General features: G+C 46.7%; 1 protein-coding gene across 1 annotated transcript; it reads left to right on the top strand.

Moving 5' to 3' along the window:
- The first annotated feature begins 19,383 nt into the window (after positions 1 to 19,383).
- On the top strand, positions 19,384 to 22,277 carry TUBB4B (tubulin beta 4B class IVb). The gene is made up of 4 exons (XM_063936170.1): positions 19,384 to 19,549; positions 20,541 to 20,649; positions 20,734 to 20,844; positions 21,031 to 22,277. Exons 1-4 carry the CDS (start codon positions 19,493 to 19,495, stop codon positions 22,089 to 22,091), a joined length of 1,338 nt encoding a protein of 445 aa, XP_063792240.1. The 5' UTR covers positions 19,384 to 19,492; the 3' UTR covers positions 22,092 to 22,277.
- Positions 22,278 to 22,874: the final 597 nt, after the last annotated feature.

The raw sequence follows: 22,874 nt of genomic DNA, 5'->3' as shown, positions 1-22,874 counted from the left end.
GAGTCTGTATTTCCCCACTCGTGTTTGCATGGGTTTCCTCTTGTTAGAGAGAGTCTTAGATTTGGGTCGGGTATTTCCAAACTAAAATCTAAATTGCAGTGTAACAATAAAGCTGTCTGATATTTGTGGGCTACATGCAAAAGCAGCCAGTATTTAACCTGCACAGAAACAATATAACCCACCCAAATCGAACTCTCTCTGGATATGTTACATCTGCCCCACCTGCCGTGTAGCATGGTTTTGCCCAGTTATGTGCTTTTCTGCTTTGCTTACAAACATGAATCGGGCCCAGTGTACGCAATAAACATCCTAGTGATATTTGGTGGACCCCCTTTATTCAAGTAAACCTTAGTTACCTTTTATACCAGTAAATAAAGACACGGAGACTTGATTTTGGCAGAAAAATTGCTAGCTATTTATTTGACCCTAACCATAGCAAAACCTGTAATTGGAAAAAGTTTGTTAAGATGCCGAATCAGCCGGCATAATGGTGGCAGAAAAAAGAACGGCTCTATTAAACTATTGGTAAACTTAAAATGGTAAACTGACCGAAACCGTCCAGCACCCTATCAAAACCGGTAATAGGTGTCAACACAACCCCCACAGTGACTTCCCACCGCTCCTGGGTGCCCTGCCGCTGCCTCCCGGATGGGTGGTCGAGCGGCCATTAAGTCGATGGAGGTGAGTGCACCTAAACCATATAACACTGAAACTTACTACCTATAAAAAAACCATACAACTACAAACTGCCGTTCTTTTCCGCCTATAAATAGCCAACGAATAAAACCAGCCAAGTAATTAAACGCCAATGCACTCCGCGACAAACAAAACAACCTCTACCCATAGGGCGGGAGGGCGGGAAGGAAATTCACAAGCAAAGAGACCCAAAATGGCCACTCTTGCCTATATATACCATAACCCTCCCCTTTTCCTAAGGCTGTACTACCTCACAGCTAGGTCCACCCCTCACAGGATGTTTAACTCATTCCTCTCCTATGCAGTCAATTCTCTCTCCGTATCAGAAAAGTGGTGGAACAGTGATGGGCGGTGACTGGGAGGTCACTAGTAGTACTTGCAAATGGAGCATTCAGTGAGTGTGTTATGGGAGATTTGCGGGTTTGTCAACGCAAGCTGCAGCATTCCTAGACGGTCAGATGCAGGCATAAGAGGTCATGGTCAGATGGTAAATCTGCACCTACTGTACCATTGGACTGGTGCAAATTTCTATGGTGCGACTGATTGGGGCTTCCTTAGATGCCACAATCAGTATTACAGCGTGCACAGATGCTAAAAGTGGGCATCTCAGTCCTTGGACATTCAGCTGCACAGCTGTACACCAGGGAAGGTGTTTCCAGCAGTATTTGCATGAACTCACAGACAGGGGACCACCAATAGAAGCCACTGGCTGTGCTATTGCATGTGACTGCATTGTGGCAAAGATGCAGACTGAATACTGCACCAGTTTGCACAGCCTATCATGCGTGGTCCTGGTCTGTACAAGCTCAGAAAGTGAATACATGCATATGCGCCTATCGGGGCGGTTTAAGTGAGGAGTGGTCCTGTATGCAGGCTCCATGCGGTCCTCTCCTCTCCAGTGGTGCAGTAGATTCTGGCTATCTCACATAGACAAAGTGCAATAAGGACCTGCTAACACAATAGTGGCCAAAGTTAATGGAAGTGATTAAGGGCCTAATTCAGACCCGATCACCCCTCTGCGTATGTGCAGAGGTTTGGGATCGGATAGTCGCCACCCAGACAGAGTGAATAACCGCCCCGTGCCAGTCTGCGTGCACCGTGCAAAAAGCTTTGCATATGTCGTCCAGCTGCAAATCCGTTCACAACTCACTCACCATCTAATGATTATTCCATACTGTGCAGTGTGTGCGCAGCCCAGGACTTACCCCTACAGTGCGATACAAACCGGCTGATCGGGGGCCGGAGCTGACGTCACACACCCGCCCTGAAAACGCTTGGGCACGCCTGCATATTTCCTGACACTCCCAGAAAACGTCCAATTACCACCCCTAAACGTCCACTTCCTGTCACTCAGCCTGCGTTCACCTAGCGATCAAAAAAGACGCAGGATTTTTTACAGTTTGTCCTTGCACCTGCGCATTACGATCCGTACACATGCGCAGTCATTCAATAATTGTACGCTTTGCGATTTTGCACAACAGCGATCAGCTCTGAATTAGACCCTGCGTACACAACCACTATCAGCAACACGCCCGCGTCACTACCATATCGCGCCTATAAGACTATTACCGTGCATCCCTAAGCCATCGCCCTGTCATCGCCCCCCAGAACACCCACTACATTTTCAAAAGACTTCTGCGTGTGTCTAAAATGACTACCGCAACTCTGTATGAACGCAATCAGGACGCATGCGCAGTAACCGTGTCCGACACCAATAAAGTGTACTTCTCAGAATGAGGCCCAATATTAGTGACGCTTTAAAAGTCAAACCCACGGGGAAGCCTTGTTTCATGAATATACCCCTAGGAGAATGTCAGTGCTGCTGGCCTGGGTGCTGATCTGTCTCCTACAGTACGTGCTGTGAGAGACGCTGGTGGGGATTACTTTGGCTCCGTACTGTTGCACTGACCGAGTTACACAGGGGTTGCTGTGTTTGTGTGATGAGAACAATAGGAACAGGCTGCGAGATGAAACCATTCCTGCAGGTGTGACCACAGTCGTTGCCCCACGACTAACAGACAACAAAGAATAAAAGTGTCTGCATCAAGGACATCCCGGCTTCCTGTACATGCCAAACATTATTCTACTTGTTACATTATATTGCACAAGGAATGTTAATATTTGTATAAACACCTGTGAATAGTACCTGTATGAACAGTGACTTCTGACCATATATGGTCCCAGATCTCCTTGCTTGGTGGCATCTAACACCTTTATCATTTCCAGCAACGAGTGCAATATCTCATGTATAAGGCCCTCATTCCGAGTTGATCGCACAAAGCTGCTTTTTGCAGCCCTTGCGATCGACTAGTCGCCGCCTATGGGGGAGGGATTTTTTTGCATAGCAAGGCTGCGAACGCTTGTGCAGCCCTGCTATGCAAAAAGATTTTTTGCAGTTTCTAAGTAGGTCCTGACATACTCACCGGCTGCGATGTCTTCAGCGTGACTGGTCCCGGAGTTGACATCAGACACCCGCCCTGCAAACGCCTGGACACGCCTGCGTTGGACTCACCACTCCCAGAAAACGGTGAGTATCCGCCCAAGAACGCCTTCCGCCTGTCAATCTTGCGATCGCCTCTGCAATCTCTTTCGTCGCTGTACCTGTTGTTGCCCAGCGACGGGCGTTGCTGGGCAACGACACGCGTGCGCAATGCAGCCGCCGTGCATGCGCAGTTCCAACCCGATCGCACGGCTGCGAAGAAGTGCAGCGTGCGATCGAGTCGGAATGACCCAGTTACGGAGACAATTTCTGTACGTTGGACACTCACCCTTTCATGCAAAATCCAGAAGGGCCGTAATTATCACAATCCACAAATTTAACGCAACCTGCGCAAGCATCATTGGGGGAAGATGAAGGGTTAAACATGCTATATGAATTGTTATGTGTTTGAATAGACACGTACGCACTCTCTACAAGATGCCTTTGTCTGTTCATATAATATAAGGCTTGTGTGTGTCTTATCTTCAAGGACAATTACATACTAGATCAAAACTGTTACTTCTGTGTGTTACTAAAATATCCCGCATGTAATGTCGTATGCTACTTCTATTTATCCAATCATATGCTTGCACATATTGTATACACCCATGTTTCTCTTCTATATAGTACGCTGTAATTTATTAAATAAACAGAGTGATTCTTAACTACATGGTGTCGTGTATTATCTGTAACGTTAAGGATTGCTCTCACTGACGTCAGTGGCCATCACATCGAGGTAATCAAAGAGAGGTAGGGGTCCTTTCAACTGGGGGCTCTATGTCCGGGATTCAGTGATCGTCCCTGAATGGTAAGAATAGAGAATTTATTGTCTATCTTTGCCATACAGGATTGCGGTCATACACTGAAGCTGAATCCGTGTCAGTGTTCCGGGAACACGTGACAAGGTAATATTTAAGTCCGGGACTTAATATTACGAAGTTTTATGTAAAAAACATAAAACAGGTATCAGGGATACCATAGAATCTTTAATGTCTGGGACTTAAAGATACGTCTGAGAAAGGACCAGGAGTCCAAGCGCAATTCTCCAAAGACGTTAGTATCTGGGATACTTAAAAAAAAAAAAAAATATATAGACCTGGGGTCTATACATAACGTAGATTATACCTCGATCTGATCGTCTATATATATATTCTTGTATGTTGTAGTGAGATAAGTTCTTATATTTGGTTCAGACGGCTGGTAAGTTTTCGTCTGCCAGATATCTTTACTCAAAACTCTTTTCTTGCTTCCTGTTTAAAACGCTGTATTTTTCTGACATCTTGTACGAATGGTAAGCGTACCCGTCAAAAGATTTCATGTTCTCATTATACAGATAATATTGTGATATTGTCAATGACTAATTAACTGGTGTTAGCTAATGCATGCATAGAAAGTTTTTAAATTGCATTTTTTGTTGTGAAATTGCATAGAACGTATTTTTGTTGTGAAATTGCATAGAATGTTTTTTTTGTAAACTGCATTTTTGTTGTGATATTGCATAGACAGTTGTTATAAGTTGTTGTAGAAATTGCGTAGAAAGCTGGTGTAGATTGTATTCTTTACTATGGGAGGGGGTCAGAGTAAGACAGTCATTTATCCTCCACCTTTACCAGGAGAGACATGTAAGGAGTATGTAGCCCGTAACTCCACCACAGATTATTATCTAGTTAACCCTTGGGTAGATAACTTAGCGGGGTGGACAGAGAAAGTTGGCAGCCCCAGCCCATTCCCCCGTGATGGTATTAATTATCCATTTTATATGGACATGATCAAAGGGCTTTGTCTGGGAGACAAGGAAGCCTGGCCGTGGTATGATCATGACCCACAATGGGACATGACATATATGCGCGCTGGAGGAGAGCAATGGCTCACGATAGCACCTCATTGGTATGACAAAAATATCAAGCAGAAACAGCGTAGAATAAAATCTGTAACTTCCCGACTACACAAAGCTGAGGAATTTAGAAGCAACAAGTTTCTGAAAAACTCTTCTCCTCCGCCCTACAGTCCCCTATACCCCTCCTTAAAAGACACAGATCTTTTAGCTGCAGTTGCTTTGTCACGAATGCCGATGCAAAGGGGAGGGGGAGGAGGGGAAGGGGAAGGAGAAGGAGGCTCAGTTGCTTTGTCACGAATGCCGATGCAAAGGGGAGGGGGAGGAGGGGAAGGGGAAGGAGAAGGAGGCTCAGGAGGAATAGCCCCCCCTGACAGTACCCTCCACATAGACGTAACCACCCCCGCCCCTAGTGCCCCTACTCCTAACAGACAAACCGTCTCCCGCCGCAACGCTGACTTAACTATTGCTACTGACAACCCTCTCACCCCCTCCACAACGCGATCCGGCACTGGTTTCCTCGGTGTTGCCACCCACCTGCCCTTCATGACAGTAGGGGATCAGTTGTTAAAGAAACCCATTGAAATAGAGGATTTAGACAGAATTGTTAAGAACTGTCCCAAACCCACTGTTGCACCTGACGGCTGCATAGCTTACTTGAAAAAGGCTTGCACAGGACGCAGCTATACTCAAGAAGATATGAAGCTGATCATAGATGGGGTTATAGACCATTACAACGGGTGGGATTGGAAAAAGATTCCCACCATAAACACTCCTACCACCCTTAACGATGCCGTTCGCTACCCTCTCAATACTGGGGACGGTGTAACGGAGATGTGGAAGGAAATTGAGACCCATATGAAAGAGATTTTTAAAACCCGGGCTTCTCTTCCCATTGCCGTAGCATGTAAACAAAAGCCCACTGAAACTGTCACTGAGTTCTGGAAGAGGTTTAAAAAGTGTTGGTCTGAAGATGCAGGTCTCACTCTTGTAGATACAGACCATTTACTAATTTCTACCTTTGTAAATAACTTGTTGCCATCTGTTATGGTCCCAGTTAAGCAAGGTGTTTCTTCCTGGACCTCTGATAATATTAAGGAATTTGAAAAGCACTTATATGAAAAGGAAGCTGCAGGATGCTTTGATGTTAAAAAACCCTTGCAGAATGCCCCAACTCATAATTACCAAAATCAGAGAGGTCGGGGAGATAGACGCCAGCAGCACTCCACTGGCCCACCCCGTAATCCAGCCCGATATCAAAACCCACAAGCCAGGCCACCCCACCCCCCTGACTCTGCCAGCAGGAAACAAACCTCCTGCTTCAACTGTGGAAGGGACGATCACTGGGCAAGGGATTGCCCTTGTCCCTCACAAAACCACCGACAGCCCCAAGCTCCGGCTCCCTCCCGGGATCATCCCCGACAGTCACACAACAACCCCTTTCAGGATCATGTCCGATTCCGAGTTGACTGGCAGGACCCCTCCCACTGACGGGGCCCGGAGGAGGGTATCCCAGCCTTTGCCCAGCTCACCAGACACTGGAAGGACCCACCGCTACTAACCTTGATTATAGGAAAGAGAGCAATCCCTTTCCTGGTAGATAGCGGGGCAACTACTAGTGTTTTGTGTGTCGACCTGTACGATGGTCATTTGGTAAAGACTGCTCCTTCAATGGGAATCAATGGGATACCCACAGATGCTTACCTGACAGATGCCCTTAGTGTCAGAACCACGGGAGGCACATATATGGGTAAACACAATTTCACTGTAATACCTGAATGTCCAATTAATCTTCTGGGAAGGGATCTTCTTAGCAGGCTCGAAATCTCCATTCTCCCTTCACCCACTGGCAGTGGCCTGGAGGTTGAGTCCCCACACCTACCGGTGTGGGAAGCAACAGACATTACACCTGATTTTGACAAAGTAAACCCTGCTCTATGGTCGGAGGGTCCCTATGACACTGGCCTCATTCCTTGCACACCATATAGAGCAACCCTGAAACCTGACACACAACCTGTCTATCAAAAGCAATACCCCTTGTCACAAGAGAAGGTTGAAGGTCTTAGACCAATGATACAACAGTTTCTCCAACAAGGCATTCTCAGACACGTAATTTCACCTTACTGCACACCAGTCAACCCAGTTGCTAAGTCAGATGGCAGTGTAAGGTTTGTACAAGACCTTAGGGCAATTAACCAACTCATTGTGCCTATAGCACCCATTGTACCTGACATTAACTCACTCATTTCAGCTATCCCTGCAGATGCTGCATTTTTTTCGGTAATTGATTTAAAAAATGCATTTTTTAGCATTCCAGTGGATGCACAGACACAGTTACTTTTTGCATTTTCTTTTGAGGGCAAGCAACTCACCTGGTGTCGTTTACCCCAGGGCTTCATTGACGCACCTGTTGTGTATAGCATTGTACTCCAGGCCACATTGGGGCCCTGGCACCCTCACCATGGTTCAGTCCTGCTACAGTATGCAGATGATCTGCTGCTCTGTAGTCAAACTGAGGAGGCCTGCCGGGAGGATGGTATATCACTGTTAAACTGGCTCTGTGAATGTGGACACAAGGTGTCCAAAACAAAAATGCAATGGTGTAAGAAGCATGTGGATTACTTGGGTTTTGTGCTCACTCAGGGGGAAAGGAAAGTCAGTCCACAGCGCATTCAGTCTGTATTGGGCCTGGTCACCCCAACTACCCAGAGGGAACTGCTGTCTTTTCTGGGTATGGTAAATTACTGCAGACAGTGGATATCTGATTGTTCCTATTATGATAACATTTTGAGACAAGCCACACTGAAAGACAAACCTAATATTGTACAATGGTCACAAGAAATGTTAACTGCATATGAAAGCTTAAAGTGTATGTTAATGAAAAGTCCGGCACTTGGCCTCCCCAACTATGTACTACCTTTTCATTTGTTTGCAAGGGACAATTGTAAAACCATGGCGGGGGTGCTCACACAGTTTCATGGAGGAAAGTTGCGCCCAGTGGCATTTTTTTCCAAAGTAATGCCTGTCACAGTGCAAGGTATGCCTGCTTGCCTCAGGGCACTTGCAGCCTGTGCAATGGTAACTGAAATGGCCACCACACTCACCCTAGGCCACACAACAATACTTCACACCACTCATGATGTTCTAACCATTTTAAAAGGGTTACACACACAACACATGTCAGCTCAGCGCCTCAGTGGATATGAGGTTCTCCTTTTAAACAACCCCTCCCTCACCATTAAGTATGCCACCAACTCTTCAGGTCCTGCACCCATTCTCAACGCTCTACTGGGGCTCAAAGGTCCTGAAGACCACCCTCCTGAACCCCATGACTGCTCAGCTTCCATTGAGTCAGAAACATCCCCCAGACTGGACATGTCCCCTGTCCCTGTCCCCGACGCGGATGTCATTTTTGTAGATGGTTCCTGTAGCAGACCCAATGACACCACGTACCAAGCGGGTTATGCTATTGTCACTCTCCCTGACATTATTCTGGAAGCACAGCCCATTCCTTACCAGTCAGCACAGGCTGCAGAGCTCATTGCTCTCACAAGGGCTTGTCACCTTTACCAGAATAAACCAGTCACCATCTACACTGACTCCAAATACGCGTACGGCGTCGTGCATGACCATGGGGTCATTTGGCGACGCCGTGGTTTCCTTGGAGCTGATGGAAAAGGCATATCACATGCCCAACTCATCTCTGACCTTCTGCATGCCATAACCCTGCCCTCTGACATTGCAATCCTCCATTGCAGGGCACACACGGGGGGGAAGGATGCAGTCTCCCTTGGAAATGCTCTTGCTGACTCTGCTGCCAAACATGCGGCCTCACAGCCCATCACTCAGGCCCACATGTCCATCATGACCCCCCCAGCTCTCGACAACCACTACCTGATCACCCAGTTACAGGCCTCAGCCTCCAAAGCCGACCTAGCTGACTGGACTTACCCAGTTTTGCAGAAGAATCCTAAAACAGGATTAATCTGCAAAGAGGGGAAACCTTGTATACCCCAGTCCAGTGCACCCTTGTTTATTGCCCACTACCATGGCATAGGACACCACAGTAAGGCAACAACTACCTTACTCTTACGTAATGATTTCTATGTCACGGATGCCAAGTCATTAGTAGATCAGTATGTCAGTAGATGCATCACTTGTCTGCGAAACAACCCCAACAACCCTGACAAGGCAAAACATCAGCATCTTGAATACCCCACCACACCCTTTACACACCTGCAAATTGACTTCACCCATATCCCAGGTACTGGTAAACAGGAGTATGCCCTGGTCATTGTAGACATGTTCTCTCGATGGCCAGAGGTATTCCCCACTAAATCTGAGGATGCAAAGACAGTTGCTAGGATCCTAACTCAGGAAATCATCCCCAGATGGGGGTGCCCATTGCAAATCAATAGTGATAAAGGCTCCGCCTTTACAGCAAAAATTACACAGGCTCTGGTAAAGACCCTGCAGGTGGAATGGAAATTCCACATCCCGTATCACCCGCAGAGTTCAGGGGTCGTAGAACGCATGAATAGGACCCTCAAAGACAAGCTTAGGAAGGCCACAGGGGGTACCTTCCATAAATGGAAGAAGGTCCTTCCTATTATCCTAGCAGAGATCAGAATGACCCCACAAAAGACTCTGGGTTACTCCCCATTTGAAATACTAATGGGTAGGCCTTTTCCTACACCCTGGGCTAAGAAACCACTAGTAATACAGGAAGGAGATCTAGAACTCATCAGAGAAGAGTATGTCAGGTCCCTGATAATAAAACTGAATGAAATTGAACATGAGGTTGTTTGTAAAAACCCTTTGAATCCACAGGAACCTACACACCCCTTTAAAGTCGGAGACAGAGTCGTGGTGAAGGTGCTCCCCAGGAACAAGAGCCCAGGAGACTTCACCTATGGTCCAGAGACAGAGGTCGTAGCAGTTACCCGAACAGCAGTCCTGACAGAGGAAAGTCCTACCTGGATCCATGCATCCCGAGTAAAAAAGGTTCCTAGACCAGACCTAGAGAGGGAAGCAAGTGATTCCAGTGAGGTACGAACCGGGGCAGACAGCCCTGACCTCCCACCTAGCGAAGACAGAAGAACAGAAAACGATGAAGAACCTGCCCCCTATCTCTATCCTGGGGACTATCTCGATAGCCCTACTGGCCCTCATTCACCTCACAATATGTGAAGTCAGCATCACACAAACAGATGGGGTCCCCACCTTGTGGTACAATTCCTCTAACACACACGTAGCCACATATATCCTTGACTATTTTATATTCCCCAAAATTGCTGATGACAAATATTATATACAACAAAGGAGGAAATCAGGAATGTCTGAGACAGTATATATTTGTGTTACTGACGAATGGTACTATGACATTAGATATTATGGATCTAATTGTAATTCCTGGGAAGCTGTGGGGTGGAATACAGGAACAGATTGGGGATATCGCCCATCAGCTGCCAGAAACAGATATGGTCAACATCTGAACCTACTTCAAAGATTGTCTATTCATAAAATGGAAGAGGGCCCAGACTCATATCGGTTCAGGCTAAACATAGTGCATCCCAGCAACCGGGATAATGCAACTTATGTAGTTGGTATATGGTGGCAAGCAGGGTACTATAGTGCAAGACAAAGGTTTTATTTATGGGATATGTACAAAAACCCAAAATACCAGCCTAAAATTGCTCCCCAAAACAAACCTTTAAAGCCCCATATTGCCACTTCTAAAGATATGGTGGCTATTACTAACCCTACCTTTGAAGACACCCTAGCTATTGAAACTGGTTTCTCTGACATTAATTTTTGGTTGGAATGGATGAAGTATAGTGCTAACAAACACAATAAAAGAACAACTGTTTTAGTCAACCAAACTAGATCACTAGGCGACATTTATTATATATGTGGGGATATGAAGCTTAGAACTAAATTAGACACACCATGGTATGGTGAGTGTGCCCTGGCCAAAGTCATAATGCCACTCCTAATGATCACCGATGACCCCAATCCTCCCTCTAATACTCCTGCTAATCGAAAGAAAAGAGCACTCCCAGGAGGTAGCTTTGACCCCCACGTGTACATTGATGCTATAGGGGTCCCAAGAGGTGTTCCAAATGAGTTCAAAGCTAGAGATGAGGTGGCTGCGGGTTTTGAGTCATTGTTCCCTATAGTAACTGTAAATAAAAACGTAGCCTGGATTAATTATATATATTATAATCAACAAAGATTTGTTAATGATACCAAAGATGCTCTTAAAGGTATAGCTGAACAGCTAGAAGCCACTTCCCAAATGACATTTCAAAATAGAATGGCCCTTGACATGATTCTAGCAGAAAAAGGCGGTACATGTGTTTACATTAGTAAGGTGGAAGGCTGTTGTACATATATTCCTGACAACACTGGTCCCAATGGTAAGGTTACTTTAGCCATAAACAAGTTAGAAACCTTATCCATAGAACTCAAGAAAAATTCAGGTATTGATAACCCATGGAGCCAATATTTTGGGTGGTTTGAAAATTGGAAACAGGCTCTTGTGCAAATAAGCATATTCATACTTGTAACTTTAATTCTTTTAGGCATTATAGTTTATTGTGTAATTCCCTGTGGAAAGAAACTTACCTCCAAAGGCATTGATAAGGCCCTGATGTACTATGATATAACCCCCAGTCCTGTCACCTCCTCTGATAGTAAGGGACCCGACGATTATGCCCAATATCTCAAGAACTGGAGGAACAAGAAAGGAGCCTCACTTAAGAATCATGTCATATAACAATCATGATTCTAAGAGGGGATTGAAGGGTTAAACATGCTATATGAATTGTTATGTGTTTGAATAGACACGTACGCACTCTCTACAAGATGCCTTTGTCTGTTCATATAATATAAGGCTTGTGTGTGTCTTATCTTCAAGGACAATTACATACTAGATCAAAACTGTTACTTCTGTGTGTTACTAAAATATCCCGCATGTAATGTCGTATGCTACTTCTATTTATCCAATCATATGCTTGCACATATTGTATACACCCATGTTTCTCTTCTATATAGTACGCTGTAATTTATTAAATAAACAGAGTGATTCTTAACTACATGGTGTCGTGTATTATCTGTAACGTTAAGGATTGCTCTCACTGACGTCAGTGGCCATCACATCGAGGTAATCAAAGAGAGGTAGGGGTCCTTTCAGAAGACGAAGAGGGATCCGGAGGATTACTGGATTGTCACGCCCTATCTGTGTACCCAGCTTTACTCCACATCACCCCCTGAACATTTATGTTATATATTTTATTTTGAAGACCGTAACACAATTGCAGCAGGAGGCGTCAATAGGAGATAGACACTTCCTGCATGCGTGAGATTCCGGTGTTGCATCTGATCACCATGGCGACCATCAATTGTGACTCGCGATGATAGCAGACCGCGGTCAGTCTTACTCAGACTGGCCGTAGGCAGGACTGTCATCGGAAATTGTGGGGCCCAGGACTCACAAAATAGACAGGGCCCCCCCACCCCCCAAAAAAAGAGGTTCTGCTGCACCGCTCCACCCCTATGTGATGTCATACATTATGATGTTACATATAGGTGGAGCGTTGCGGATCTACAGGAACGGGTCACAGAGAGCTGATACGCAGGGAAGGCTTGTTGTAAGAAGTCCTCCTTGTGCATCAGCCCGCTGGTTTTTCACAGCCTGGTACAGTTCTCCTGGTATTTACGGTAGGAGCCAAGGATGGGCCCCCCTCTCTGTAAGGGCCCGGGACACCAGTCCCCCCCTGATGGCTGCCCTGGTCGTAGGATCTGGACATCCGGGTCCAGGAAGTCTTAGTCCGTCAATGCAGACCCTAGGCCCAGCACGCCTACAAACTGGGTTAACCCAAGAACGACCAACAGGGACTATTTCCACTCGTGTGTAATAGAGTGGGAATAGAACCCGTGGCGAACGCCAGGTCGCCACCGAGCCCGCAGCGTGGCGAACGCATCAAGCCCTCAAGGAGCTTGCTGTGCTCGCCCCTCCCTGCCGGGATATAGGCATCGGTATGCTGACCGGCGATCAGCCATACCACACCCATTACTACAGCTATCATGCAGAACTGTTTACAGCATGGCGTCTGATCTTATAATAGGTGCCTCCACGCAGTTACAGTGCCAACGCGGGACTCTGGAAACGTGTGCGGTGCGGGCCCGTGTGCCTTGCACACATTGCACCCATTATTATAGAAACGCCAATGGCTACGGGAGAAGAGGACAGGTTTAGGTAATAGGGGGAGGTTCAGGGTTAGGGGTTAACCGCCAGAAGTGTTGCAGGATCCACGACACTTATTATGACATCACTGGACCCTGAAGACACCACTGGAGCTGCTGGACCAGGAAAGTCACAACTAGACCACCAGGAACCTGCATTATAATCACGTCGACCTTTCATCCGTGCCGACATACTGCATGTTAACACTACGACCACGTCAACATTATCATGTCTACAAAATGTACCACGCCCGTCTCCATATTCTGAGCTGGAGAAACAAATTAACGTAAAAATTGCATTTATTGCCCAACTGAGCACACTGTTATATTTTTTAGACACTTGCCAAAACTACAAAAAGATAAAAAGTCCTTAAATCATGCACCTAAATATTTAATTCCACGTTTTTCCCCTGCTAATAGTTCCATAGTAAAACCTGGTGGAAGGTTGGTTAAAAATTGACGGCCCCAAAGGATCAAGATACGGCTCTCCTTTACTATTACACAGCGGCAGCTTCACACCAGTTACACTAATTACCATTTCCTTTGTGGCCACTTCAGTTGTATGAGGTAACCATAGAGCCCAAATTCCTGTACGCAAACTCCACTGTGTGCATAACACCTAGCACTTCACAGGGTGTTGTATGTCTTGTGTATCGTGTTTGCTCTCCGGTTTCCAGTCCCTACGCTACACGTGTGTCTCTGCAATACACAACAAAAAAATAATGAGGGACCTTTGCGCAACATTTTATTTGTGCAATATTGAGATTTTTTTTATTGGCTGATCGAACATTAATCGATTATTTAATTTAACACAAGAGGAAGCTGACTGGTGATGCCTTAAATTGGGTGTTTTTTCCCTGCAACAAATTGGGGTCCCTGCGCCTTCAAAGTAGATAAGCATAAACAGTGCAAACAATACAAGTAAAAAGTGCAAAAGCTTTACAGAGCAGGGCTCTCCTACCTCTATGTCTGTCTGTTATTACCCAGTTTGTCTTATCATTGTCGTTTCCAATTGTAAAGCGCAACTGAATATTCTGCGCTATATAAGAAACTGTAAATAAATAACTAAATTATACAGAACATGAGATACAAGCTATATAGAAATTGCTGCAGCAGACCCTCCAACATGACCCTTTCCATCAGGTGTCAAATGCTCCTGGACTTCCGTCTCAATGTATGTTGCCTTCGCCTGTGTTGAACTAGTTAATTGATGAGAAAGATGTTTCAACATGGGTCACCATAAATGAGAGGGAATTCAAGGTGTAGAGCATTTTGCACTTGATGGAAGGGGTCCTGTTGGAGGGCCTGCTACACATGCTGCATAATACCCACAGAAGCAGCGCCGGCTGAACCCAAAGGTTTGGCGCCATGGTTGGCAGTGTGGGGGGAGATATGATGGTATAATTGAGGGAAAAAGCATATGAGGGTCAGTTCACCTTCAATGAATAGATTTACCACAGTCATCTTTATAATTAAAGTTATTTTTACCACAGGGTTATTGCATACCTCCCAACATCGTCTGATGGAACTCCTGTGTGCGACCCCGCTATAGTGGGCATGGCCTCTCTGCAAAGGTTGGCGTGGCCTTGTGAGAGATGCCGCACCTGCGAGCTGCTCCTCCCTGCCTTCATCAGGCTGGGGGCCTGCCCAGCATTCCGGGAGATGCTTGGCTGCCCCCAGTCTCTGTCTCACCTGAATAGTAATCATAGCATTGTTAGCTATCAACGTATGGTTATACCAGTTAACACTGTGGAAACAATTGACTATGTATATGAGCTGGGGAAATTAAAATAAATAATCCCCATAATGCACAAAATATAAAAGAAATAAAAAGATTTTATTTTGTAATCTCAGTCATTTTAAATGGGAATGCAGAGACATTTACGAAGGTAATTATAACAGCAGGTGGATGTCTTCTATGCCAAATGTAGAGACGAGGCCATGTATCTCCGTTTAAAATCTGAGGAAAAATAAATGTGCAGCAGATTTAGATGCGTTGCACAGTGTTTGTCGTCTATGTCCTGTCTATCAATGCGCTGGAAACTAGTGGTGTCACCGAGGCATGAGGCAGCAACTTACAACACAAAATGGCTGCCTCCACTCAGTATAAGTGATACACTTTAATCGCTGTGGATTTCTGAGCTGAAAGTATTTCCCAGTATTGTCCTCAGGCAAACCTTCGTCGCTTACTGTATGCTGGAAGGCTGACCGCATGCAGGGCAGGAACACAAACTGTTGCTAGGAGTTAGGAAGTGACCAGCCAGGGATACTGATTATGCCGTTGCTAATGGCTCTTGTTTATTGCAGCAACCGCTCTTTGACTGTCAAAACAGCTTTCAGTAGATGAAACACTGCAGATATGTGATAAAGACTCCATGATTGAACCATATGTTGCTATATAAATAATAATATGTATTTAAAAAATGGGTTCACTAAGATATGCCGGCGGTCGGGCTCCCGGCGACCAGCATACCGGCGCCGGGAGCCCGACCGCCGGCTTACCGACAGTGTGGCGAGCGCAAATTAGCCCCTTGCGGGCTCGCCACGCTACGCGCGCCACACTATTTTATTCTCCCTCCAGGGGGGTCGTGGACCCCCACGAGGGAGAATAAGTGTCGGTATGCCGGCTGTCGGGATCCCGGCGCCGGTATACTGTGCGCCTGGATCCCGTCAGTCGGCATACAGAAGACCACCCTTAAAAAATGTCTGGGACACTCTAAAAATATCAGGGAGCTCTGCCGGAACATGGCATCTTTGTAAAGTATGGCGTTTTGTGGGTTTGAGGACGTAATCCTGCTCCCTACCTCACAATGCTGCATATCATGTGCATGCATCCATCTTTAAGTGTGCATTTGTCCAGAATACGCAAGATGGGCAACAACATGGCCGCCCCCATCGGACCAGCCATCGGCAAGTGTGTATGCCCTTGCCGGGGTCGCAAGCTATGTCGCATCGTATGGGCATCGCACTGATGTGTACATAGCTCAAGAATAAATGTTTTAAAATGTTTGATATCAATGCAATATGCTATTGCTGCTGCATGCACAATAAGTTTATTGTCAGGGGTAAGGAAGCATTTTTGTTAATTGCACACATGTATAATGTGGGGTGTAGTATGTTATGCCAGCGGTCGGGCTCCCGGCGGCCAGCATACTGGCGCCAGAATCCCGACCGCCGGCATACGACAGCTGGGCGAGCGCAAATTAGCCTCTTGCGGGCACGGTGGCGCGCGTATCTATTCTCCCTCCAGGGGGGTTGTGGACCCCCAAGAGGGAGAAAAGCTGTCAGTATGCCGGCGGTCGGGATTCCGGCGGCGGTATGCTGGTAGTCGGGAGCCCGGCCACCGGCAAACTGAAGACCACCCTATAATGTGCACTAAAAGCTGTGAATGGTGGCTGTCTTTCCACACAGTAACTGTGGTATTCATCAGAAAACTGTGAAGGCCATCAGAAGCCTGCAAAGTACTGACTTGTAGCAGACACGTTCCGTGCAGTCAGGAACGCAGAAGGTCAGTCCTAAATGTGGAACAAAGAGAGTCCAAAGAACAGAAATAACCAATATTTTATTTTTGACAGAGACAAGGTCATGACTGAAAAAGCAACTTTTCTTTGTCACTGATAGCAAATTATTATTAATGTATAACACAGAATATAAAGGGAAGCGTGTTTCTGACATATATTGGGGGCTGCCATTTTGTGACTGAACTCAGGGGGCACCACAATGTTATTAGGTTAGGGTGTAGTGGGCCAAGATATAATTTTATTTTGACACCCCTACATTGCTGAATGTCGCCCCTTCAGGGGCAGCTGGACTTACACGTCACCTACCTGACAGAGACATATATTTATACAGATATCTCTATCTTTCCATCACTGCACCTATTATAGATACGCTAGTATCCTCTGCCCTGCACCCAGCAGAGAAGGGTTGTGGGGAGGGAGTAGGTGGAGCAACCGGAAAGGGGATTATCCCCATTCTGACACTGCCTAGATGGCGGCCACAGTGCGCCCCTCAACCCAGTACATTGACGGGTGTACCTAGGCATATATCCCTCCCAACTGTCTCCATTTTGTTGGGACTGTCCTGATTCGCAGACCACAAGAGGTGTAGCATTTCATCAAAAACTTGGGTTTCTGGTCAGCTTTGGGTTTGGCTTGGGCAGAATGGGGCAAGGATTCTATGGATTTGAAGTAGGTGCATATTTTGCCTGAATTTTGTTTAGTTAAATGTTGGGAGGTATGTACAGGTACTGTGAGGTTACACCTGTACACGATTGCAGGTGTAACCTGCATCAGGCTGGCTCACCAGGGAACCGCTTCTGGTCCATTTATGCCATGACAATGTTTAGAGGCATAAATGGACCGGAAGCAGGTTCCCCGGTCAGCGAGTCTGACGCTGGGTGTAAGGGGGGGGGGGGGGGGGGGGGGGGGAGATTTATCAAACCCTCTAAAGAGGACAAGTGTACATGTTGCCCATAGCAACCAATCAAATTCTAGCTATCACTTTATATAATGAACCACATCAATGATAACATCTGATTGGGTGCTACGGGGCAACACCTCTACTTCTCCTTTTTAAAATGTTTATTCACTCTCTCCCTTTGGGGTCTATTCATGAAGCAGCGAAAAGAGTGGAGAAGTTGCCCATGGCAACCAATCAGATGCTCCGTACAATTGTATAGCATGCAAATTCAAAATGTTACTTCAATGCTGATTGGTTGCCATGGGCAACTTTTCCACTGGCTCATTTCTCCACACTTTTCACTGCTTCATGAATAGACCACTTAATCAGGAATATATGCATACAGGACCTCTCAACTATCCTGATTTAAAAAGACTGTCCCGCTGTCAAGGACTTTTATACCTACAGTTTGGCATGTTGGGAGTCTTGCCATGCTCACCAAGTTGAAGGGGATGGGAAGTAGATTGGAGAACCGTTCTAGAACGTTCTAGGTACGTGGCATGTCCCAACGTATGGTTGTCAGTCAGGTCAACCGTTTGGAGTCAGACCGCAAATACTGGTATGGTCATCGATGGCTCGCTACCCATAGTCAACAGTTTTGCCATCGATGGCGGAGGCTAGATGATCATGTGCCAATATTCTTTCGCCCCGTTGCACGTTACTTAGCCCCGCACGCCTTCTGTGATTGGCCTGTCACATGGCCCCACTAGTGACATTAATCGATGTTTCCACCCCATCGATGGAAAGTACAGATCTCACCATCGATGGTGAACCATTTGATGATGGCCACCCCAAATTCCTGGTTCGCTTTTTAAGTGTGCAGTTCTTCTTATTCTGCAAAGACTGGTCCATGCAACTGATTATCAAATGCTTTGACCGTGACAGGTGCGTGTTGTTATATACCAGGGCTAATATTTGGAGGTTGTAACAATATACAATGTCTAATATAGGGAGGAAAAATACCATGGGACTATAGTTAAATCCAGGATGGTAGTAAGAATTATAAATAGCTGCAATATCTATATTAAATCCCCCATTATGATATTACTCCAGCATCTATTAGAATGGATATATAAATTCACTGTAAAATGCAGCACCATTAGAAACCATGGTCACAGCTTGTGTTTGTATTAATTCAGTGCTTAGTGTAATAGAACATAGAAGGTGACTTGTCTGAACAAGACATGTAACCAGGATAAACAGAGGCCTAGGTAGCGGGAAACAAAACGGGTCCCTAACCAGCAGCCTGTAACCAAGAGACCCCATAGTAACCGACGGTGACGTAGAGGACCGTCGCCGACATGAGGCTGCGCACAACTTTTAGCGTAGAGCCGTCTGTGAATGGGCGCCTGGCAACCCCACCCTTGGCGCCCTGAAGCGCATTGCGGTGGTTACTAAGACGCTGCACCGGCACCGCCTCTCCGATAGCTTTTCACCAATCAGACGGCCAGTCAATCATTTGAATAACACCAATCAGCGCTCAGCTGCGGCGGGAGGAGGGTTTCCATGTCTATGCCTGACAGTCAGCCAATCGGACCCCAGGGCTGCTAGTGTCTGAGTTTGAGTGGCAGGCGAGTGAGCAATCGCTGACGGACGGATTTGTCCGCCCACATTCTGTTGTCCAATAGGGACCCGAGCGCATTGATCTCTCAGCAGCGGCATCGTCTGGCAGTCGCGTATAAAAGAAGACGCAGGAGTCGGTTGGAGTCAGTTGCTATCGCACCGCACAGGGGGTTTAGCAGTGAGCCGTCAGTCAGACATCTAATTCCGGCAACATGAGGGAGATCGTGCATCTGCAGGCTGGACAGTGCGGCAACCAGATAGGAGCCAAGGTGGGTGATGCTCACTCGGTGGAGCTGAGGATGAGGGATGGCCGCCGCCTAGTGATAGTGGCCGCAAGATGGCGGCTCCTCCCCGTCCATGCCGCATTGCGGTATTCCGCCCTGTGTCTGTGGATGAACCGGGGATTAGGCCCTGGGTCAGCTAGTCAGCGGGTTACCGAGCTGGCCCTGAGGCGCCGGCTTTCCCGCCCCTCGCAGAGTGCTCAGCGGTACCTCAGACAGCGGATGGGCGTGGTCGGACTGCGGGCGGTTTGTGTGGGCGTGGCACATCTAACCTGTCGGATCACGTGTTTCATGTTTCAAATTCAAATAGCTGGCTTGGCGGGAGCTGGAAACACCTGTGTACCCCCAATGCTGTGGCAAGGGGCGGTGTGACGTCACTAGGGCGCTGAAATACTCCCTGATGGTGCGGCGTGACGTCACTAGGGCGCTGTAGGACCCCCTTATGCTATTGGCTTGTGTGGATTGACGTCACTAGTGTGCTGTGATAACCTGTACTGCAATACTAACCCATTGTGTATGGCTGTAATGATGTGTGGATATAGGTGATGCTAGGGCTTGCTGTGACCTGTAGTGCCTCTGTACCTGCAGGTTGCCCAAGTATGGCCTTGTGAAATTGCCAGGTGTCAACTGTACATATGCTTGGTCATCACCCCCCCCCCCCCCCCCCCCACCCAGCATGGCTACATGTGGTGGTGCCCATAGCAACCACTCTGTATAGTCCATTCTTTAATGTTGTGTGGTACAAAGAACTCTTCGGTCTCCCATCCTTACTGCAGCAATACATAATAGGTTGTTTAATGGTGGTGTAGCCTTTCTGAAGGCCACTGTAGTAGGCTGCCTATCACTGGTGGGTATTATGGACGTTGGTTTTGTAGGTGGGGCAGGTGACTGCAGTCACATACTGATGTGGGGTATAGAGGCTGTGTATGGATGGTATAGAGACTTCAGCATACTAATCGTCTATGGTTATTCTGTCTAGTTCTGGGAAGTGATCAGCGACGAGCATGGCATTGACCCAACTGGCACTTACCACGGTGACAGCGATCTGCAGCTGGAAAGGATAAACGTCTACTACAATGAAGCAACGGGTGACTAACGGCTTCCAGATCTCTAGGGCTTGTCTGTCGCTTTCAGCCTTTAAACACTGCTTACAGTCTGCTCTTATCCCGCAGGTGGTAAGTACGTTCCCCGAGCTGTTCTGGTGGACTTGGAGCCAGGAACCATGGACTCTGTACGGTCCGGACCTTTTGGGCAAATCTTCAGGCCAGACAACTTTGTGTTTGGTAAGTTTTACATTAGTGTGCTTGGTGTTATAGTGATGTTGGGTTTTGTTAACGCTTTCATGCAGTTGTCGTCTTCAGTGCCAATCATGTCTTAATAGTAATCCTGTAACTTGTATTCTATGTCTGATGTTCTCATGAAGGCAAAGTACTGTTACCGCTCTGTAATTGGCTTATGTTTCTCCATAGGCCAGAGTGGTGCTGGAAACAACTGGGCAAAGGGACACTACACGGAGGGAGCAGAACTGGTTGACTCTGTGCTGGATGTTGTAAGGAAGGAGGCTGAAAGCTGTGACTGTCTTCAGGGTTTTCAGCTCACCCACTCCCTGGGTGGTGGCACTGGCTCTGGCATGGGTACACTTCTAATCAGCAAGATCAGAGAAGAGTACCCAGACAGAATCATGAACACTTTCAGCGTTGTGCCCTCCCCAAAAGTATCTGACACTGTAGTAGAGCCTTACAATGCCACCCTGTCCGTGCACCAGCTTGTAGAGAACACTGATGAAACCTACTGCATAGACAATGAAGCCCTGTACGACATCTGCTTCAGAACCCTAAAACTTACCACTCCCACATACGGTGACCTGAACCACCTGGTGTCCGCCACCATGAGCGGAGTCACGACCTGCCTGCGCTTCCCCGGCCAGCTCAATGCTGACCTTCGTAAACTAGCCGTCAACATGGTACCTTTCCCCCGTCTGCACTTTTTCATGCCTGGCTTTGCCCCACTCACCAGCCGCGGCAGCCAACAGTACCGAGCACTTACTGTGCCTGAGCTAACGCAGCAGATGTTTGATGCGAAGAACATGATGGCCGCCTGTGACCCACGTCACGGACGCTATCTGACCGTAGCAGCAGTATTCAGAGGCCGTATGTCCATGAAGGAGGTGGATGAACAGATGCTCAATGTACAGAACAAGAACAGCAGTTACTTTGTAGAATGGATCCCCAACAACGTTAAAACGGCTGTCTGTGACATCCCACCCCGCGGCCTGAAGATGTCTGCAACCTTCATCGGTAACAGCACCGCCATCCAGGAGCTGTTCAAGCGCATCTCTGAGCAGTTCACAGCTATGTTCCGTAGAAAGGCCTTCCTCCACTGGTACACCGGGGAGGGTATGGATGAGATGGAGTTCACAGAAGCTGAGAGCAACATGAATGATCTGGTCTCTGAGTACCAGCAGTACCAGGATGCCACAGCTGAAGAGGAGGGGGAGTTTGAGGAGGAGGCTGAGGAAGAGGCTGCATAAAGCTCTGTTCTAACAGTTGTGTAAATTATGTTTAAAGCTGCAACAACTTCTTTCTCTGTTAATGAGAACTTGTTTTCCTTATGTTCATGTCTCTACTTGTATCCTTATGTCACTTTTTCTCCTTCCTACAGTTCCTTTCACTACATGCTGTACAGACCGTAAACATCATTAAAGCATTTTTCAGAATATTTTGTCTGTGTCTGCTGGGGACTTTAAAAGATGTCCTTTGCCCTAGAGATCTTGGGGTTGGCCTAAGTAACTTAATACTAGCAACTGAATAACAAAACTTGGTTAAGTTTTACACACTAGGTAACACATTCAGACTAATTTTATATATAGCATCCTGACTCTGTTTAGGCTTTGAGTACTTTAATCTAGAACTATAAGGTCTCGGGTAAAGACTACGGCTTAAACGCCAGATGAATAGACTATTTTTGCTATAGCAGAAGCTCCTGTAACTAAGGTATACAGTATCTTGACTACTCTATTTACAACCAGGTTACTTGCTTGGGAGCAAGTACTAATTTTAGGCTTGCAGAGTTAGCTTTATGTAGTGCCCTATGGATATTCCAAACTGGTGTAGTGACATCAAAGCAAGTAAACGTCGTGCAACGTGTCCTACCCTGTAAATACAGTGGAAGTTTAGCACATCTGCAGTGTAATTGGGTAGCACTAAGACATACATAATTTTATTTTTGTATCTCCTAATATACTAATCTTGGCTGTAAGAAATCCCCCTGCATATGCCAGGCACACACTATGCTAGATAATCAATGGGATTAG

Source organism: Pseudophryne corroboree, chromosome 8 (assembly GCF_028390025.1).
Source record: "Pseudophryne corroboree isolate aPseCor3 chromosome 8, aPseCor3.hap2, whole genome shotgun sequence".
Taxonomy (NCBI): Eukaryota; Metazoa; Chordata; class Amphibia; order Anura; family Myobatrachidae; genus Pseudophryne; species Pseudophryne corroboree.
This window is presented reverse-complemented; position numbering and strand designations above follow the sequence as displayed.